This window comes from Aegilops tauschii, chromosome 4, assembly GCF_002575655.3.
Source record: "Aegilops tauschii subsp. strangulata cultivar AL8/78 chromosome 4, Aet v6.0, whole genome shotgun sequence".
Lineage (NCBI taxonomy): Eukaryota > Viridiplantae > Streptophyta > Magnoliopsida > Poales > Poaceae > Aegilops > Aegilops tauschii.
The window spans coordinates 25,224,793-25,244,734 of record NC_053038.3 but is presented as its reverse complement, the minus strand read 5'-3'; the positions used below and the strand labels follow the sequence as shown (position 1 = coordinate 25,244,734).

The 19,942-nt window shown below is 44.4% G+C and overlaps 2 protein-coding genes across 8 annotated transcripts; one reads left to right on the top strand and one right to left on the bottom strand.

Annotated features, from left to right (window-relative positions):
* Window positions 1-8,624: 8,624 nt before the first annotated feature.
* On the top strand, window positions 8,625-13,375 carry LOC109778834 (chaperone protein ClpB1). Of its 7 annotated transcripts, none has more exons than XR_002236695.4 (10): window positions 8,625-8,995; window positions 9,174-10,008; window positions 10,320-10,486; window positions 10,576-10,916; window positions 11,021-11,300; window positions 11,376-11,573; window positions 11,697-11,874; window positions 12,519-12,587; window positions 12,703-12,816; window positions 13,164-13,375. XR_002236695.4 is itself a non-coding variant. In XM_040386484.3 (8 exons), exons 2-7 carry the CDS (start codon window positions 9,177-9,179, stop codon window positions 11,868-11,870), a joined length of 1,992 nt encoding a protein of 663 aa, XP_040242418.1. In that variant the 5' UTR covers window positions 8,625-8,995; window positions 9,174-9,176; the 3' UTR covers window positions 11,871-11,874; window positions 13,164-13,375. The 7 variants fall into 7 exon arrangements, 2 of the variants coding, with proteins under 2 accessions (XP_040242418.1, XP_020193006.1); XR_002236694.4 differs by having other exon boundaries at window positions 12,703-12,956; XR_006662126.2 differs by having other exon boundaries at window positions 12,703-12,995.
* Window positions 13,376-13,448: 73 nt separating this feature from the next.
* On the bottom strand, window positions 13,449-19,626 carry LOC109778835 (serine/threonine-protein kinase GRIK1). The gene is made up of 12 exons (XM_020337418.4): window positions 19,330-19,626; window positions 18,723-19,138; window positions 17,538-17,612; window positions 17,411-17,455; window positions 16,966-17,040; window positions 16,056-16,143; window positions 15,822-15,931; window positions 15,234-15,329; window positions 14,619-14,685; window positions 14,130-14,245; window positions 13,973-14,051; window positions 13,449-13,855 (listed from the first exon to the last, which is right to left on the bottom strand). The coding sequence occupies exons 2-12, from the start codon at window positions 19,110-19,112 to the stop codon at window positions 13,716-13,718; spliced, it is 1,281 nt and encodes a 426-aa protein (XP_020193007.1). The 5' UTR covers window positions 19,113-19,138; window positions 19,330-19,626; the 3' UTR covers window positions 13,449-13,715.
* Between the last annotated feature and the right edge of the window lie 316 nt (window positions 19,627-19,942).

The following is a 19,942-nucleotide window of genomic DNA, read 5'->3' as shown; positions in this document are numbered from 1 at the left end:
GCAGCCTTTTTCTTTCCCAACGCCAGTATATTCTTGATCTTCTTAATCGTGCTGGTATGCTTGACTGTCAATCATCTCGCACTCCTGTCGATACTAGTTTTAAACTTTCGGCTACCGGTGAACCCTTTTCCGATCCTACTCTCTATCGTAGCCTAACAGGTGCTCTCCAATATCTCACCATTACTCGTCCTGAAATCTCTTTTGCTGTTCAACAAGCATGTCTCTATATGCATGATCCCCGGGTTCCTCACTATAATCATGTTAAACGCATTCTTCGGTATTTAAAAGGAACTCTCAATCATGGTCTCCACCTCAATAATTCTTCTCCAAACTCGCTTACCGCACTGATGCAGACTGGGCTGGTTGTCCTGACACTCGAAGGTCCACTTCCGGTTTTTGTGTTTTTCTTGGTAACAATTTGATTTCTTGGTCTTCGAAAAGACAGGTTACAGTCTCACGTTCGTCGGCCGAGGCTGAGTATCGCGCTGTGGCACATGCCGTTGCAGATACAATCTGGATTCGGCAGTTACTCTCTGAGCTACACAGGCCTATTGAGCAGGCCGCTATTGTCTACTGTGACAACATATCAGCAGTCTACATGACCAGCAATCCAGTTCAACACCGACGCACAAAGCATATTGAGATTGATATTCATTTTGTTCATGAAAAGGTTGCTCTTGGTCAGGTTCGGGTGCTTCATGTTCCCTCTACGGCTCAGTTTGCTGACATTTTCACCAAGGCACTGCCTACTAAGCCGTTTCAAGATATCTGTTTCAGTCTCAACGTCGTCGAGCCTGCCGTTGATACTGCGGGGGGATGTTAGAGTAGTCATTATGGTATACGACTTCTAGTCCAAGTCAGTTTTGTACCCCTACCCCAAGTCGGTTTGTACCCTCTTATATACTCTTGTATGCCGCACCAAATCATCAATAAGAAACAGTTTTATTCAGCTTTCAATAGCATCTCTAACAGGCGCGCTAGATTTGACGCGCGCGGAAAAAATGCTGCTTTTGCGCGCGTGAGCTCGGTTGACGCGCTCCAGCAGACGCGCGAAAGTTCGACGCGCCAAAAAAACTACGCGCGGCGTACATCGCACTCTATAAAACCCGAGCGCGGGCGCCCGCTAACCGCCTTCTCTATTGCCCCTCTCTTCCCACCGCGCCCTTCTTCCTCGCCTCCGTCGGTGCCCCGCCACCGCAGCGCCCTTCTTTCTCGCCTCCAGCAACCCTGGCCGCCGCCGCGCCTCCCCCCCACCGTCGCGCCTCCCCCCCCACCGCCGCGCCCCGGTGCCTCCGGAGCAGTTCCGGCTTCCGCGGCGTCCACCGCCGCGCCCCGGCGCCTCCGGAGCAGTTCCGGCTTCCGCGGCGTCCACCGCCGCACCCCGGCGCCTCCGGAGCAGTTCCGGCTTCCGCCGCCGCGCCTTCTCCCCCGCACCTCCGGACCGGAGCAGCTGCGGCTTCTGCGGCGTCCGTCGCCGCCCCTCCGAAATGTATTACGTGGAGATCCGCTTCAGTTATACACGCCTTGCTCGGGATGTTTGAGACCGCCCTCGCAAGGGCGGAGACAGGGAGGGGCTAATGGCCGGCTGCCGCGCTAATTACTCATAAGCCCATATATGTTAATGATGAGCCAACAGTGAATTAGCCCATCTACGGTCGTGGCTATGATGACTGATGAAACGATCAGTTCATGTCCTGCGTATGCGTAAGTCTGCACTTCCGCTGGGGTTTTTGCCGCTGCCGCCGGCTGGATATAGTAGAAACCTCCATTTAGATTTGATTGTTGCCGTCATCCTAGGGCTGCTAGCGGCCTAGCGCTTGAGCACTTGGTGGAGGGTTGCAAACATCGGTCTTCACAAAGGCGCGTTTGCCGTGCGGCGTCTTCCACGACGCATTAGTCCAGTCTTTGAACATGGCGGCAAAGCTCAGGCGAGTAATCTGTAGACTTAAGAACGGTTATTTTTTTCTGTTAAATCTACTTTGAATTACACATACTAGTTAGATTGATCCAGAGTACTAGCTAGGAATTTTTAGCCTGCTGGCTTGTATACTATTATACCCGCAAAAAAAAAAGGCGTGTATACTAGAATTACACAAGGCAAAATCGAAATGATTGATTTGCAAGTCTAGTTTAATTAGTTTTAAAGTTCGTTATTTTTCAAGATGAAGATGAACAATGAAGTGGCACCTTATTTTTGATGAGATTCTGAGGAGATGCAGATAGCTCTGTTCTCAATTCACGTGGTATGCAAACTCCCGATTAAAATATTGTGTAAGCCGGCCGTAGAAGTTCAACGCAAGCTCAAAGTGAAAAGAAAATGATATGACAACACTTTTTGTAGTTACTAGTTTTTTCTGCCTGGCCCCTCCTATGTTCAAATCCTGGCTCCCCCATGCGCTCAGGAGGCCGTCCACGCGTACGACGCGGCGGCGTGGCGCCAGTAGAGGCCATGGGCGCGGATGAACTTCTCCGATGTGTGGACGTGCAAGCACGCGCAGGACCTCGCGCCTCCCCCGCGACTAAACACCATGGAGGACCGCCGCATCCAGCAGAGGTGGGAGCGCCGCCTCCTCATCACCAGGCGGATGAGCACACCATGGTAGTGTGGCGCGAGCGCTCCCGCATGATGTCGCCGACGAGAACGAGTTCTGGGCGCAGAGGATGACGGAGCGAGCCGCGGAACGGGCGGACAGGCGTGAGCCAGGTGGGAGCGCCGCCTCCTCATCACTAGGCGGATGAGCACACCATGGTGGTGTGGCGCGAGCGCTTCCCGCATGATGTCGCCGACAAGAACAAGTTCTGGGCGCAGAGGATGACGGAGCGAGCCGCGGAACGGGCGGACAGGCGTGAGCGGAAGGCATTGGCGAAAACCCAGTGTGAACTGGGACCTGCGTCGACCTAGGACGAGAATGATCCTCGGTGGGTCGACGCGTTTCTGTCGTCGCACTACACCACCGAGGAGGACGAGGAGTAGTTATCTAATTTATCATCTACGCGTTTATCTACTATATTTGTTATCTAGATTTTATTTGTATCGTATGGACTAGCTTGTGGTGTTGGGCTTGTACTATGCTATGAATTTAATCTATGTGTTGTTTCATGTTTTTCGTATGTGTTGCTCTGCTCGCGTTCGCTGGATTTTGCAGCGCCTGCTGGAGCAAACGCCCTCATGCGCGCTAAAAAGCGCTATTTCGGCGTTGAAAAAATAATTTAGCGTGCCGCGTAACCGCACGTCTGTTGGAGATGCTCCAAATGGCCTAAAAATTTCTGGAGATTTATTTTAAAATATATAAAAAAATACTGAAAGAAGAATCACTAGGAAGGGACCCACCAGTGAGCCACAAGCTCAGGTGGCGCGCCCACCCCCTAGGGCGTGCCACTTGAGCTTGTGTGCCCACCAGCAGGCCTCCATGGCCCCCCTTCTCCTATATGAAGCCATTTGCCCTAGAAAAAATATATCAAGAGAAGACTTTCAAGACGAAGCACTGCCTCTCGAGGCGGAATCTGGACATGAGCACTTTTACCCTCCGACGGAGCGATTCCGTTTGGGATACTTCCCTCCGGGAGGGGGAAATCGAAGCCATCGTCATCACCAACGTTCCTCTCATCGTGGGAAGACTCATGTCCATCAACATCTTTACCAACACCATCTCATCTCCAAACCCTAGTTCATCTCTTGTATTCCATATTTGTCCAAAACCTCAAATTGGTGCAGGTGGGTTCTCTTGTATTCAATCTTTGTCCAAAATCTCAGATTGGTACATGTGGATTGCAATTAGTGTTGATTACATATTGTAGTTGATGCTAGTTGGTTTATTTGGCGAAAGATTATATGTTCAGATTGTTAATTATATATTATTCTCCTATGATCATGATTATGAATATGATTTGTGAGTAGTTTCGTTTATTCTTGAGGAAACGGGAGAAGTCTTGTTATAAGTAATCCTGTGAAGTTGATTTCTGTTCAATATATTAATGATGTGTTATGTTGTTCTTTCTCTAGTGGTGTCATGTGAATGTCAACTACATGACACATTACCATGCTTGGGCCTAGAGGAAGGCATTGTGGGATTAGTATATGATAGGTTTTGAGCGTGACAGAAGTTTAAACCCTAGTTTATGCACTATTCTGTAAGGGGCTGATATGGATCCATATGTTTCACATTATGGTTAGATTTATCTTAATTCTTCTTTCGTAGTTATGATGCGTGCGGGAGGGGGAAATCATAAGTGAGTTGTTTGCTTAAGTAAGAACAACACCCTAGCACCGGTACAGTCACATAACAATTTATCAAAGTAATGAGTGCGAGTCGATGAATAGTGATGACCATGACTAGACGAAATTCCCATGTGTCCTCGAAAACGCTTTGCTCAATATAAGAAGTATTTTTGGCTTGTCCTTTGCACTATAAGTATTGGGCCACCTTGCTGCACCTTGTTACCTTGGTTACTTGTTACTTGATATCCAATTATCTTGCTATCAAACTATCTCTTGCTACTACTTTACAACACCTACAGAGAATACCTTGTTGAAACATCTTATCAATTCCTTCTGCTCTTCATTGGGTTGGACACTCTTACTTATCAAAAGGATTATGATTGATCCATACTTGTGGGTCATCAAGATTCTTTTCTGGCGTCGTTGCCGGGGAGTGCAGCGCTTTGTAAGAGGAATTTGGTAAGGAAACATTTATATTACGTGCTGAATTTTATCTTCATTTGTCACTATAGACGATAATCCTTTGAGGGGATTCTCGGAGTATCGTCATTTCGACCGAAAATTGTAAGAGCCGCTCCCGTACCTACTGAAAAAGTTTATTATGAAATCTCTTTTGGTATTATGAAAAAATTGCTTGCTAAACCTTATGCAACCCTTTTGGAGAGTTTGAATACTCCGCATCAATGCTAAAAAAATGATCCTTTTGAGCGAAAGAAGGCTTTCCTTTTTTTTCTGAAATGTTACGTTTCGTTTCCTTACCTAAGTAGTTGAGCAATTCATTCCAAGGTAAACAAAGAGGTATTTCCTTTTCTCGGCCCCCTTTTGTGAGGGGGCATCCCTTCTCCCGAAGTTACGGGGCTATTTTGCCGAGTGAAAAGGACTTTGGTACCATTTTTTAGGGTTAACGGTTATGTACTCTCTCCAGTCCAAATTAATTGATGCAACCTCATTGTATAGAGGCCACGTTAATTTGTATCAGGGATAATACCTTTTGGGGGATAATCACCAAGCTTTATTAATCAAAATCAACAGAGAGTGCGATAAAAAAAGGGTCATGGGGTTGGACTAACCAAACATGACGCTCCTGATCAAGAGTATGAAAAAACTTAGTTAAATTATAAGCTTCTACATTGGCGGCACGCCCTTCAAAACTGAATTTATAGTTAACCATCGCACTCTGCAATGATTTCACTGATGAATGAGCTTTCCTAGGTGTGTGGACGGCTAAAATCCGGGCGCCCCTATGTCTCGCTTATAGCGAGACCTAGGGAAGTCTCGCGTCAAGGGTAGCGCGAGATGGGCCAGCTCAGGTGCGCATGAGGCCACAACTTCACATTTTTTTATTTTTTTGCTTTTATTTATACTTCCAAATGTTATAAATAAAATATATTACAAAAAATATTTACATAAAACATTTGAAAAAAAGTTAACCAAGCATTTAAAAAATATTAAATGTGTATAGAGAAAAATGTTTCTCTTGTATACGAAAAAATTACAATGCGTGTGAAAAAAGTTGATAATGTATTTTTAAAAATTAATAAAGTATTTTAAAAATATATTAAACAATTATTTTAAAAATGCCAATTAAGCATTTTTGTGTATAGAAAAAATGTGACCATGTATTAAAAAAATGTAAATCTTGCATTTAAAAATACATGTTCAACATTTTTTCTATGTATAGAAAAAATATTAACCAAATGTTAACTATGCAAGATTAACATTTTTAAATGCAAGATTTAACAATGTTGACCATGTATAGAATTTGACAAATATTAACTATGTATAGAAAAAATATTAACCATGTATGAAAAATGTTAAGTAAGCATTTGAAAATTTTGGATAGAAAAAATGTCAACCATGTATTCAAAATGTATTAATTTTTTATTTGAATTTTTTTAATCAACATTTGAGAAAAGATTAAAATATGTATAGAATCAATGTTGAACATGTAGTAAAAGAATGTTAAAGTTGTATTTGAAAAAAAATGTTAAACGTGTATTACAAAAATATAATTGACACATACAAAAATGTAGAGTAAAAAACCAAAGAAACAAAGAAAAACAAGAAAACCAATGAAAACTGAAAGAGAAACAAAATAGATCAAAGAAAAAAGAAAACAAAGAAGAAAACCTAAAAAGCAAGTACTCCCTCCGTAAAGAAGTAGTGATCTGAACGCTCTTATATTTATTTACGAAGGGAGTACAAAAGAATGAAAGACAGTGAAAATTGATAAAAAAACAAAGCAAAACAAAAGAATACCGTTGAAGACGACCCAAGAAAAAAGAAGGAAAATAAGGAAGAAAAGAAAAACTGAAGAAGCCATGAAAGAAACAAAGATATACCAAAGAAAAACGAAAGAAAAAAGAAGAAAAAGTCCAACAAAAAACCAAAAAAAATCGGAGAAGAAATAAGAAAGGGGAGCGCTACGCGTCTACCGGTAGACGTCTAGTAAACATCCACCACCTCGACAGCCGTCGGATCTCCGCGCGCGAGCCGTCCGATCTAACTCCTCGCACGCGGCTCATTGCCTTCCCGACACACTAATTCCTGAAACAACAAACCAGTTGCAGAAACAACGGCCGCATTGCAGAAACAATCCTGAAACAATGATCGCGTTGCAGAAACAATTCCTGAAACAACGGCCGCGTTGCAGAAGCAATTCCTGAAACAACGGCTCCGTTGCAGAAACAACTACCATGTTGCAAAAATTTGGAGATTGCAGAAACAATTCCTGAAACAACGGCCGCGTTGCAGAAACAATTCCTGAAACAACGGTTGCGTTGCAGAAACAACTACCATGTTGTTTCCGTCGAATGGTGGTGAGGGAGGAGCGACGACAAGCTCACCTCACCGGCGAGGTGGCGCACCGCACGCGGCCGACCGTCATGGTGGAAGCGGGTGACAACGGCGACGACGGTGCGAGGCCTAGCTGCAACGGCGCACCGCCGCGGCGACCGGTGACGACGGCAAAGGCCTGCCTAGCCGGTAAGGATGGCTGCCAACACGTGGCGGTGGCGAGCAAGGGCACACTCATGGTGCAGACGACCATCTCGCTTGGCACCGCTGATTCAGGAAGGAGATTGAGGAGATGAGGATAAGGTACGAGCCATGGTTGTTGCAAAGAATGTGCTGGTGCGGTCCACAGGGGACGCGTGGGGGCGGACACAAACATGATTATCCGTCGGGTGATGTGTAACGTTTCCCAATAAGAAAACCAAACAAAAAACAGAAAAAAGGGCGACGCTACGCGTCCGCCGACGGAAATTGAAAAAGGATCCGCCGCCTCGCTGACCATTGGATGGACACATTAATGGCTGTCCGATCTACCAATGTAAGCAACCATCCTTTGCAACAAGTGTGGTGTTTCCGCAACAGTCTGCTTGTTGCAATCACCCGAGCGTGTTTATATTTTATTTTTTTTGCAACAAAGATCTTATTGCAAGAATTTTTCGCAACAAAGATCTTGTTGCCAAAATTTTAAAGATCAACCGTGCCTGTACTTTTTTAATTTTTTGCAACAGAGATCTTGCTTAAGATTTTTTTTTTCACAACAAAGGTCTTGTTGCAGAATTTTAAAGATCACGCGACACGAGCATGTACTTTTTTATTTTTTGCAACAGAGGTTTGCAACAAAGGTCTTGTTGCAAAAAATTTAAAGATCGATTGGTGTGCTACGCGTCGGCCGACGGATCTTCTTAAAAGATCCGCCGCCTCGTGAGCCGTCAAATCTGGTGTAATCCTGAGTCAAGGGTCGTCCTTCACTTCTCCCACTTTTGCAACATAGGTTTTGTTGTGGAACTTTTTGCAACAGGCCTGATGTTGCAGAAAACATTTGTAACAAAGGTTGTGTTGTAGATTTTTCTTGCAACAAGGACAAAGTTGCAGAGTTTTTTTTGCAACAAAGATTATGTTGCAGAATTTTTTTGTCCGCATTGTGGTTGGCTCTCGAGGCCGTGTTGCCACTGAAATATTCCCCATGTTTTAGAAACATGGAGGATGTTGCAGAATCCTAATACATAAGGTGGGTGGGACTAATCCACACGTAGTTGGCTTCCGAGGGCGGCAGACGCGAGGCGTAGAATCTGTTGGTACACGTGGTCTGTCGGATCAAAAGTGATCCAACGGCTCCACGCACGGCGGACTTCTCGCGCGATCCATCGGCTGAAAGGTAACGTTTCCCAAAAAAAAACCCAAAAGAACACATCAGCAAATAGGCAGACGAACGAACGAGAGTAACACGCGATTGGGCCGGCTCATACACGCGCGCTGCAGAAGAGCTTCAGACGAGACGGATGCTAGTGCGTAATCGGGCTTTTACCAGCATCTCAATTGAAGGCCTTACGGTCCAATTAGGAGGGTAGCCCACGAGAGTGGCTTTTACTTCTCGACTTGGGGATATTCGTGCGTGTCGGTTATATCGAAAAAAAAGGAAAGTGCGTGCGAGAGCAGACCGAGCGGCGCCGGCGCGCCTCACCAGGTCTGCCTACGAGGGCTCCTAGTCCTAGGCGTGAGCGGTGGAGCACCCACCGGTAGATTGAAGTTGGAGCAGCGCCGACGCGCACCTGACCAGATCGAGGCGGCGAGGGTTCCTGGTGGTGAGCGGCGGAGCACCCATCGGTGGATTGGGGACTCGAACGGCGGCTGCGCGCACCCTAACCAGATCGAGGCGACGAGAGGCCCTGGGAGTTGGGGCGAGCAGCGGCGGGGATCATCGGAGCAGCTTCGCTCAGGAGTCCTGATAATTACTTTCCCCTGTTTTCTGAAGAAAAAAAAAAGGTTAACTTTCTGTCCCTCAATGTGCCATATCCTGCATTCTTGATGTTGTCAAATTAGTTTCAGTAATACTCCACACCATACACAAAATAAAGTTTAGTCCCTGTACGACAAGCACTTGTGATCTTTTATGTAGAAGAAGATGTGTGTATGAAGCAGTCCGGTGTTTTGCTTTGTTCAGGTTATGGACTTCGATAGGGCCATGGCAAGGAGTGCAGCCTGCGATCGGTTGGGAGCCTCCGTGTCGCGCTCCAGCGGAAACGTGTCTAGCGACACCAAAGCCGTCCTCTGCCTTGGGGCAGCCGCTGCTTTGGGCTGGGCAGCGTGGAGGTACTACCAACGTCATGTGTGCCTCCAGAAGTTCGGCCGGGACATGACGGCATTGGCTGGAAAAGCTGATCCGGTGATTGGCCGCGATGACGAGATTGACCGCGTCATCTCCATCCTCTGCCGCCGGACCAAGAACTGCGTTGCGCTCGTCGGTGCTGCAGGGGTAGGCAAGACGGCAGTCGCCGAGGCCCTCGCCCAGCGCATTGCCGCCGGGATGGTCCCTGACGTTCTCGCCGGTGCGAGCGTCATTGAGCTCGATCTCGGGGAATTGGTGGCTGGGACCAAGTACCGTGGCTCGTTCGAGAGACGCATGAAGGACGTGATAAAGCAGGTGGAGGCTTCGAACGGCAAGGTGATTCTATTCATCGACGAGATGCACATGCTTCTTGGTGCAGGGCGGTCCAGGAGGAGTGCCATGGGTGCTGCCAACATGCTGAAGCCAGCGTTGGCCCGTGGGCGTATTCGCTGCGTGGGTGCGACAACTTTCGATGAGTACCGTAAGTATGTCGAGAAGGATGCCGCACTGGAGCGGCGGTTCCAAAAGGTGCAGGTCGAGGAGCCGAGCATGCACACAACCATTGAGATTCTGCAGGGGCTAAAGAAACGGCATGAAAAGTACCATGGCTTGGAAATCCAGGATGCAGCTCTTGTTGCTGCTGCACAGCTTGCTGGCCGCTATATCACTGGTGAGGAGCCCATCAGTTTTACTCATGTTGTTTGATGTGCACCCACCTAGTCACTTGGGAAGTATAATTAATAAGAAAGGGAAGAAGTTGGAGTATATATGATCTTAATTTGTTATAGTCAGATGTTCATCTTTGTTAAGGCTCACTTGCCAATTTAAGCTATTTACATGAAAGTTGTGCTGTAGAATTCAAGGGAGAGGATAATCACATTGGAGCACCCTTGTTGCATTGGGTACATAAATGCATTCATTAGTGGCGAGAATGTATATGTTCGAGAAAATTGATGGATGTTTTTTCTATCTGTACTGCAGGTCGTCAGTTTCCTGACAAGGCAATTGATCTGATTGATGAGGCATGCGCCACTGCAAACAAAAAGATGAGGCAGATTAACCGCCAAAAGGAGGAAATGAAGACTACAAAAAGTAGCTCTGCAAATGCAATGAAGGAAGCAATTATCACCCCAGATCATGTTGCACAAGTAGGCATTCTTTTCTTAATGATATTCTTGTCTATCGTTGGATCGACGAGTCATGCTTGACATGAATGTTCCTATGTTGTTATTTAAAGGTTGTGAGCCGATGGACTGGAATTCCCGTCACCGTGCTTAATCAAGAGGAGAAGGATAAGTTAATCTGTCTAGCGGACAGACTGCATGAGCGAGTTGTTGGCCAGGATGAAGCCGTCAACCTAGTTGCAGAAGCAGTGTTACGCTCTAGAGCTGGCCTTGATCATCCTGGCCAACCCATAGGCTCTTTCCTCTTCTTGGGCTCAACTGGTGTTGGAAAGACAGAGCTCGCAAAAGCTCTTGCCGAACAGCTATTTGATAGTGAGAAGATGTTGGTTCGCTTTGACATGTCTGAATATGTTGGGAGTAGTTCTGTGTTGCGTCTCGTTGGAGCACCTCCAAGGTTTAATTCGTATACTGCTTGCTTCTTTTTTTTTTTGCATTACATTATCTTATTGTACCTAGTCTTAATCTGAAGTTTGACTGGTCTCTTTAACATTCTTAAAGCTATCGTGGCTATGAAGATGGTGGACAACTGACCGAGAAAGTTAGGAGGAACCCGTACAGTGTCATCCTTTTTGATGAGGTGGAGAAAGCAGATCCCTCGGTGTTCAATATTTTTCTTCAAATCCTTGATGATGGCAGGTTGACTGATGGCAGAGGCCAGACTGTAGATTTCAAGAATACCATCATCATCATGACCTCAAATCTTGGATCTGATTACCTAATATCAAAGACGGCTAGAGAAAACACAACGGAATCTACACGGGACCTTCTCATGGAACAGGTTTGTGAGTCCCAGACAGCCCCTGTGAAAGCTGCAGCAGCAATTGCTAATTATTATATGTATTTGTTCGTATAGGTTTGCAAGCACTTCAAGCCTGAGCTTCTCAACAGACTGAGTGAGATCGTCATATTTGAGCCGCTTTCGCATGACAAACTGAAGGAGATAACGAAAATCCAGATGAAGAGCATTATGGCCAGAGTAGCTACCAAGGGCATCTCTCTTTCTATTAGTGATGCCGCATTGGACACTATCTTATCGGAATCATATAGCCCAGTGAGTATATCTTCTGTTCACAATTATCACACGGTTAAAGCCTACTGTTTTCATATGACCGAAGATTGTTTCTTCTCCGCATGTTCGTATGTTTCGGTAACCATGCATCAACATCTCTCGTAGACCTACGGTGCAAGACCCATAAGGAGGTGGATGCAAAAGAATGTGATGACAACGCTTTCCAAGATGTTGGTCAAAGGACAAGCCAGTGAAGGCTCAACAATCTGCATTGAAGCTACTGACGACAAGAAGGGGCTGGAGTATGAAGTGGTGAAGAAGGAGGCGAGCCTACACTAACCTGGTATTAGCTCTAGAACACATGGAGCTTGCAGGACTGATAATAAGTTTGTCAAATTTTCAAGGAGTTTATGAACAATGACCATATTCATATTTTCAGGAGATAGCTCACTCAGGCTGCTTAACTTTTTTTTGGTTGCTGAACTTATAAATACAGTTGAGGCTAGTCATGAAACTTACCCGTTATAGCAATGATTTGGTCATATCACTCCCATAGCAAATTATCTCATGGTAGTGATGCCCCTGTCATGATCTCATAGTCTCGAAGATTGCGGGCTTCTTTGCTTCTCAGGAATATTCCCAAAATGCAGTAGGAAGAAAACATAGCATTGAGATGTTACATCATGTTGAGTCCTACAGAAATTCGCTAGGATTGTGAAAGGCATGGAGTTTCCTAAAATATAGGTTCTTAACAAAGTATCATCTAACTCCTTCACTATTTGATTAATAACCATACAAAAAAATACCTTTCCACCCCCATTGCCGCCGCACCTGTTTCTGCCCTGCGCCGTCCCCACCTGTAAGCAAAAGCGATTGATATGATCACACCATGCATCATACAGTATGATTAACCTCTAAGGGCTGCTGATCACTACACCATGCTGCCAAGTTTAAAACCTGCTTTGAATCGTTCCTTTGTTGATTCAGGTCTATCGATATCGGAGTTCACCTGCTACAGGCCGAAGCCGCCAAATCCCGCCAACGCAACCCTAGACCGTGAGTAAACTCTCCCAACCTGCACCACGATTCAAACCTTGATAACCAGCGATCCATCGACTAGTTCATCAGGCAATGATATGGACTGATTTTCCTTTGGCTCTTTTTGTGTCAGCCTGCTCATACACTGACTCGCTCGGAAGGCACGTGCGTGAGGGGAGAGGGCCACCAGTACCAGTGCCCGGCGCAACCAATGTGAAAGGCAACCCTTCCATCCCTTGCATCAACTGTAAGACCCCCGTCTGAAAAAAGTTGTCTCAACATTGAATTGAAGACTACTTTTCTTCTTGTTGTTTTGAAACTTGCTGCTTGAGCGGGGTGCCACCGACGACAACGGCTGCCCAGTTTCCAGCCCTGCGACACCACCTGGTAATGCCAACGGCGCTCCCTCCACCTCCAGCACCAAAGGCAATGCACCATCCATCCGATCCAACTCATTCCATTCCATCCGTCGAGATCATCACAGCATACACTCGGACACACAGCCTTGCATCGATTTTCCTTCCATCTCCAGCCAGCATGAATGAAGAGAGGACATGGACTGCTAACTAACTAATGGCGCTGTGCATTTTGCAGGCTCTGTTTCTTTGAAGAATCGGCTGCGACTGTTGCTGGCCTCGCTCGCCGCGCTTCATGCTGTGCTTGTGTTATCGAGTGACAGTACGCTCTCGCCTGTGACAGTACGCTATGTATTGTGTGTACTGCGTATGCCAGTTCACAAGACAAGATTGACGTGAACAAAGCAAATAACGGGATTTGCATAACCCGGTTTGGCAAAATTTAGTCAATAATGTTGTGTGCATTACCAGCCACGATATTTATCTATCGACAAACAACAAACATACATCACAATAGCCAACATACACAACAACGTAAGGCGTATAAGCTTTGCAATATGATGTTTATCGTACGTACATACAGAAAGAAGGAACTGAACGGGGAACCAGATTGCACTCTATTATGTACCCAAAAAATTCAGCCGAGCACCAAGCCACCAAACCAACGCAAAAGTTAAAAGGGGAAAGAGAGAAACACATCAGTCATCGTCCGTCTCGCCAGTTTTCGCTTTGATCAGTTATCTACACTACACTAAACCACCCAACAACCGGTTCTGAACGACTCTTTGTGTTATTGTACTGCTTCTTGTGAACCATTTCTCTTCCTGCGGCCAAAACCACATCTACACATGTATTCGGGGACTGGCCCCTCATCCCCAGCAACCCAAGGATGCGCAGCCGCAGCTTCCAGGGTGATACGGTCTCCGGGATCTGCAACAAAACTAATTGTGTCAATACAAGGAACACCATTAATAGAGCACATCCTCCTCCCACATATCAAAACCAATAGGATGAAGGGAAAAGGAAACACTTATTTGGAAACAAAACCTTTGCAGAGAAGCCTTTCCAGCAAATCAACAAGTTGGGGGCTCACGTTACTGGGTATATCCGCTGGATCATTGACAATCTATTCGACAGCAGTGTCTTTGGTGAGTTTTCTGCCACAGGTAAATCAAGAGGAGAAGGGAGGAATATATGTATGAACCTTGTCGTATGTTTCCTGCAAAGTTTCTCCTAGAAATGGATAGCGCCCAGTAATCATACAATACAGAGTAACACCGACTGCCCATGTATCAGACGCTCTACCATGGTAAGCTGAACCTGCAGTGGAAGAAACAGAAAATGGTTCATCGTATTTAGCAGCTACTGCCAATGGTCAGGGAATATCGGGTACTTCAAAGCAATGGCAAAGGAACCGGAATCGTTGCATTTTTTATTTTATACATTGGCATCACACTGGTAACCCAAGCTTCGGTTGCTTCACACCATAATCTGAATACAAATGCATACTACTAGTGGTGGCCTCATTTCTATGGACATCTGTAATTGTGCGATCATTTAGGTGTGGAATTTCTAAAGTACCATGCTACCCAATATTAAAAAATAACACGGACTGTTGTACTGTAGATTGTTTGGTAATTGGCTGATTATGCATGCGGCTTTTATAACTCAAACCAAAGTCATGCAATTGTACCTTGACAGCACTCCGGTGCAGTGAAAACAGGAGTGCCTGGAGATCTCCGAAGCATATCATCATCATCCTGCAATATGTAGTCAAGTATGGAATATCAGTCAAGCACTGTGCTATAAGGCTCGACAATCCTTAGAAATTTGCCTCAAAACACATACTCCCTCCATCCCAAAATAAGTGTCCCTGGTTTAATACAAAGCTAGTACAAAGTAGTATTAAATCAACAACACTTATTTTGGGAACGAGGTAGTACATTGTTAGGCATGAATACTTGTTCAGTTGAAGATAATGAAATATAATACATATTACGTAATCTGCCCTCTATAAAAAAATGCAGGCCTACTAAAATAGTTCAAAACACTGGATCATCAGAGTTCATGTCTACTCGACTAATTTCAAATTTCTCATGAAGGCAGGAAGTGAAAATATTATTCAAGTATGCAATCTGACTTTATAAGATACAAAGTTTGAATCTCAGTATTATACTTTTTTAGAACAGGGTAACAAAAAGAACAAACTGGGCCTTGCCCCTTTTGGCTCATTCAACTAAAAAACCTTTGACCTGGCAGTGAGAACAAAATTACTGGAATACAAAAAATTACAAGATAAATTAACCACCTCAAAAATCTGGCTAACACTGAAGTCCCCTATCTTCACATTGCCAGTACTTGTGACCAAGAGATTATCTGGTTTAATATCACTATGAATAATGTTCTGTGTAAAAAAACAAGAAATTAGGTGTTTCTATCAAGCTGGAAGAATATAACTCTGTGAAAAATGAATACATTTAAGACATGAATAGCAAGCACATGTAAATATGAGAAAATAGGGGAACCAGAAACATCAATAAGCAACTACTTAAGAAGCGAAAAATTGAGACATATTATGCAAACTTTTCGAAACAGCCTCTGATCCTTACTAAAACATGAGGTGAGCATGGATTTACAAACCCAAACTATTGTTTGTCAGTACAATCAGGGGGCTCAAGGACAGAACAACTCGATAAGTAGCCAAAGCAAACAGGGGTGAGAGTAAAATCTATCTGCTGAGACAATTTGTGCAAGTATGTGAGCTTGCTGATCTACTTCACACAATTGATAAGCTAATGAGTAGTGACACAGACACTAAATTATTTTAGCACATAATTCACCATCATGAACCAGTTATCAGTTGATACTGAAAAGAATTAAGAGAACTGAATCTTACATGAGAGTGAAGATATATAACACCAGAAATAATGTCCCGCAAGTACTTTCTGCAAGTAGCTTCTCCTATACCTTTATCCCACACAATTTTTCCTTCCACATACTCAAGAACTGGCAATAAAAAGGTAAAAGACTAAATTGCAATCATATAAAATATTAACATATGCCAACTAGCCTGCTAAAATAACATCCTATTGGAACAATAAAGCAAAACAATGAGAGCGTCAATAAATACCCATGTAGAATTTATCTGAGTTTGGATCATCAATCACCTCAATGAGATTTACGATATTGGGATGACTCAACATTTTCATGAGGGATACCTGTCACCAATGCAATAAAGAGGTAACTCAATAACACAGTTTATCGCATGTAAAATTATTATATATGCAAAATTTATGCTATTTGGTTAGTGCTGCTAATCACATGCTTCTGCGATAAAAAAGATAATTGAATCTTTAGAGCACCTATATAGAGGTAATGGCCATCTATTTAATACTCCCTCCGTCCAATAATATAAGATATTACATCGATATACTACGGAGGAAGTACTTTGGAGCATCTAAATGAAAATTTGCTAAAATGCAGCTTTCTCGATGAATATCAGACAGCCAATGGAATTGAAGTAAAGAAAAAAAGGAACATGTAATTACGAAATAAACAAAAAAACACATGTGTTCTGTAATATGTATTATGCTTGCACTTAAAATGTGGCATTTAAGTGCCTTAAAATGTGGCATTTAAGTGCTTGTCAGTAGCCGGGGGAATGAATTAATGATGTTCTCGACTGCTCGCCACAGTAAAAATTGCACCGCACTGCACATATATGTCATTGTTAACTTACTTATCAGATAAATGCATTCTGGATCTACGACAGATACATTCTCCATATGCTATGAAGTGGTGATAATGGGTATCCATATAGGAAGCAATATATGAAAACCAAGCAATTTTGAGTTTTTTATTGAGGTGCTAAACAGAGTGTGATCCGTGGGCATGACCAGCTTGGTTTACTTATGTGTGATAGGTCATGTAGGATTAATAATTTAGTATCTTCCAAGCCCACATGATTACTTTCCCAGAGAACTTTGCACATGCCATAACAAAATCGCAAAGTCACAAGTGTTAATACTCTTGTTACTCACTTCCCGAATAACATCTGTCATGGCGGTTTCTGACCGTACGACACGTACTTTCATCATGTGAGGTTTATTCAGCACCTGAAATAACAAGGAAAAATCCACAACTACATCAGCTAGACATAGCACTGTGCGCAAGGGGCACAAAGTAAAGTCTAAAGACTGAGCAAGAAAAACATTGTGCTAAAAATAACAAATGTCCAATAGTGAGTTCTGATGCAAGCAGGTTTCGTAGCTAGCAACAAACATGCAAAGGGCACAACGTATTAGAAAGGCGTGTGTGTGTGTGTGGGGGGGGGGGGGGGGGGGGGGGGTGTCACAACAAAAGAGTACTGAATCATGCAATTCAATAAAAAAATGTATCAATAAACCTCAGTTATCAACATCATCAAAGTAGTTACTAAAAAAGGCACTTGTGTTGCCAACACCAGAGAACAGTGGAAAGCATTACCTTCACTGCATATAACTTCCCATCTTCAATGTTTCGGTATAGAACCTTTTTAGAAGCAAAGAGAAATGGAAAGGAATCAGCTAGCTACTCAGTGAAGTTCATTAATAGCACATTTAAGCGGTCTTACCACTTTGCCATAGCTTCCAGCACCGATCTTGCCCAGGTGAACATACTGATTGATCATCTTATTGCCAAGATCGTCCTAAACATGCCAAAGGAGAAAGTTATTATACAGCTCAGTGCAAAAGGTAAATGCTCTCGCGCAGCTCCTCGACTCTTCACTAGACATGCAACGGCCATGGCATAGCAAAAAAAAACTTGGTCACAGTCTTAGATCACCCGTCAGAACAGTGATCACCAAATACACTGAGTTTAAAATAATAGAGTATATGTTTTACATGAATGCTACAGATTAGTTCCAGCGGAGCACATGTAGTATTACTTTTGCTTGCTTAGAACACATTGGTGCTAAAACTAGGTCAATTATATCAATCGTTATCAATAAGAGGATTAATGGCTAGCCATTCCAAAAATAAAGAAAATAAGAACCATAGCCAGACAGTGTATTAGGTGTGTTGTTTTGTACTAGCAGATGACAGTTAAAACTATTGGCCCTCACAGTGGCGTTCGATTAAACTTTGCGTGTGGTGGACTTTAACAAAGTCCAACATGATCAATTTACTCGAGGGCCATGGCCAGTTTAACCAAGTTCAATTCAGTTCAATCGAGGCAATTTGCATAAATGATCCAATCACCTGAACTGGCCATCTTTGCATGTTTTATAGTAAAACTGCTAACAGAATCTGGTCTCCATAATTATGGACCATGCAACACTATAAGATGTATAAATACAAAAATAAATGCAAACATAATATGTATCTACATTTTAGGTAACAGAGGAAGATGCATCTTCGTTTTCCAAAGATTTTTGAAAATTCTTAGGGTAACTCCTGTAACTGGTTTTGGTTCTTCATATAGGAAAGCAATATAAGAGTCCATTTATAATCTTAACATCGTCAGACAAATAATCAACACAATCATGAAGTGACGAGCAAAAACAGGCATAATAACTCATTAATTCTGAAAGCGAAGCAAATCGCAAGTAAAAGGAAAGAGAGAGTACTTCTACTTCTCAACAAGATAAACTTAACGATAATTTTGAATGAAATTCAGTTGCCTTATACGACACGATTCCTTAATAGAAATTGAACTGGCTCGTGCATACACTTTTAAAGTGTTGCCTAGACAGAATGTTTTCGATGGACGCGAGTAGAAAGATACTGGTAGAAATTGATGTCTAACAAGGCGGTACCTCTGAGCGAACAACTTTTTTAGTCTCCTTAACCAGGCTTTCTCTACATGCAAAGCCACTTTGAGCCCTTGTCAGAATAATATCTTCAGACCTCTTCCGTGGGGGCTCATCGTCACTTTCATGATTATAATCAGTACCATCTCTTTCATAGAAACTTCTATCAGGATCATCACCATTAAAGAAGCTTCTATCAATGCCATCCCCATTGTAAAAGCTTAGGTCAGGATCATCTCCAGTGTAGAAGCTCCCATCGAAATCTTCACTAGTCTGGCGCTTCAACAAATCTTTGGACAACATGCCATCAGTGTCCCGAGGCCGACCTACCTTCACGCTGGGCTTCCTTAGGAAACTGAAACAGCTGCAGCAGCCCATGTCCGTGAGGTCTGCCATTCAGAAGGAGCCGCGCACCAGAAATCCTGGACGAACAAAACAGGAGAAGGAGAACGCGTCAGTGAAGGGATCAGCTTCGGTTCGTAGTGACCGGATTTGGCAGGCCCTCGTCGAACCCCCCTCCCCGATCCCGACCGATCGATCTGGATCGCGGCTCGAGTTCGCTCCCCTGATTCGCTGTTCGATTCGCTAAAGGCGCAGGACAGGAGCAGCGTACCACGCGTGTCTTCCGATGCCGTCGTCGCAGTCGCCGCTCGAGCACGCCGTCGCCGCTGGATCACCGTCGTGCCGCAATTGAGGTTGTTGTTGAGGAGGGCGGCGGAGGGGACGTGGAGAGTTGGATGGTGGGTGGGTTGGGGCGGGGCAGCAGGGTGGGGGGAAGCGCGTCGGGAGGAGCACGGGGCGGCACGTTGGTGGTCGCAAGGGGGGCGGCGGGGTGGGAGGAGCACGGTGGAGACGGCGCGGTGGGGTACAGAGGAGAGGAGACGACTGCGACCTGACACGTGAGGCGCCTTTTTCTCTTTCTCGATCTGTATTTTTGACAGGTTCAGCTTGCGATTTTTTTTTAGCATCAGTACAGACACAAGCGCTCATATCCTATGAACGCACACACGCACACCCTACCCCTATGAGCACCTCTGAAAGACTGAGCCGGCATCTCATCTTGAGATTTACGAAGTCACCGTAGGCGCCTCGTCGTCGATGGGAACGTCTCCTCCCACTGAATGCGCATCGCCGGAAATCCTGAAATAAATCCAGGAATAAATGCGAGCACCAGGATTTGAACCCTGGTGGGCTGAGGATATCACAGTCCCTCTAACCATCCAACC

What these genes read in the sequence shown, in the direction of transcription:
- LOC109778834 (XM_040386484.3), top strand. Translation starts at nt 9,177, where the DNA reads ATGGACTTCGATAGGGCCATGGCAAGGAGTGCAGCCTGCGATCGGTTG. An exon ending in TGCTGGCCGCTATATCACTG is followed by an intron (nt 10,009 to 10,319) that starts GTGAGGAGCCCA and finishes TCTGTACTGCAG; the next exon opens with GTCGTCAGTTTCCTGACAAG. An exon ending in GGGACCTTCTCATGGAACAG is followed by an intron (nt 11,301 to 11,375) that starts GTTTGTGAGTCC and finishes TTGTTCGTATAG; the next exon opens with GTTTGCAAGCACTTCAAGCC.
- LOC109778835 (XM_020337418.4), bottom strand. Translation starts at nt 19,112, where the DNA reads ATGGCAGACCTCACGGACATGGGCTGCTGCAGCTGTTTCAGTTTCCTA. An exon ending in GTGTTAGCCAGATTTTTGAG is followed by an intron (nt 14,686 to 15,233) that starts GTGGTTAATTTA and finishes TACATATTGCAG; the next exon opens with GATGATGATGATATGCTTCG. An exon ending in TGCAGGAAACATACGACAAG is followed by an intron (nt 14,052 to 14,129) that starts GTTCATACATAT and finishes GCTGTCGAATAG; the next exon opens with ATTGTCAATGATCCAGCGGA.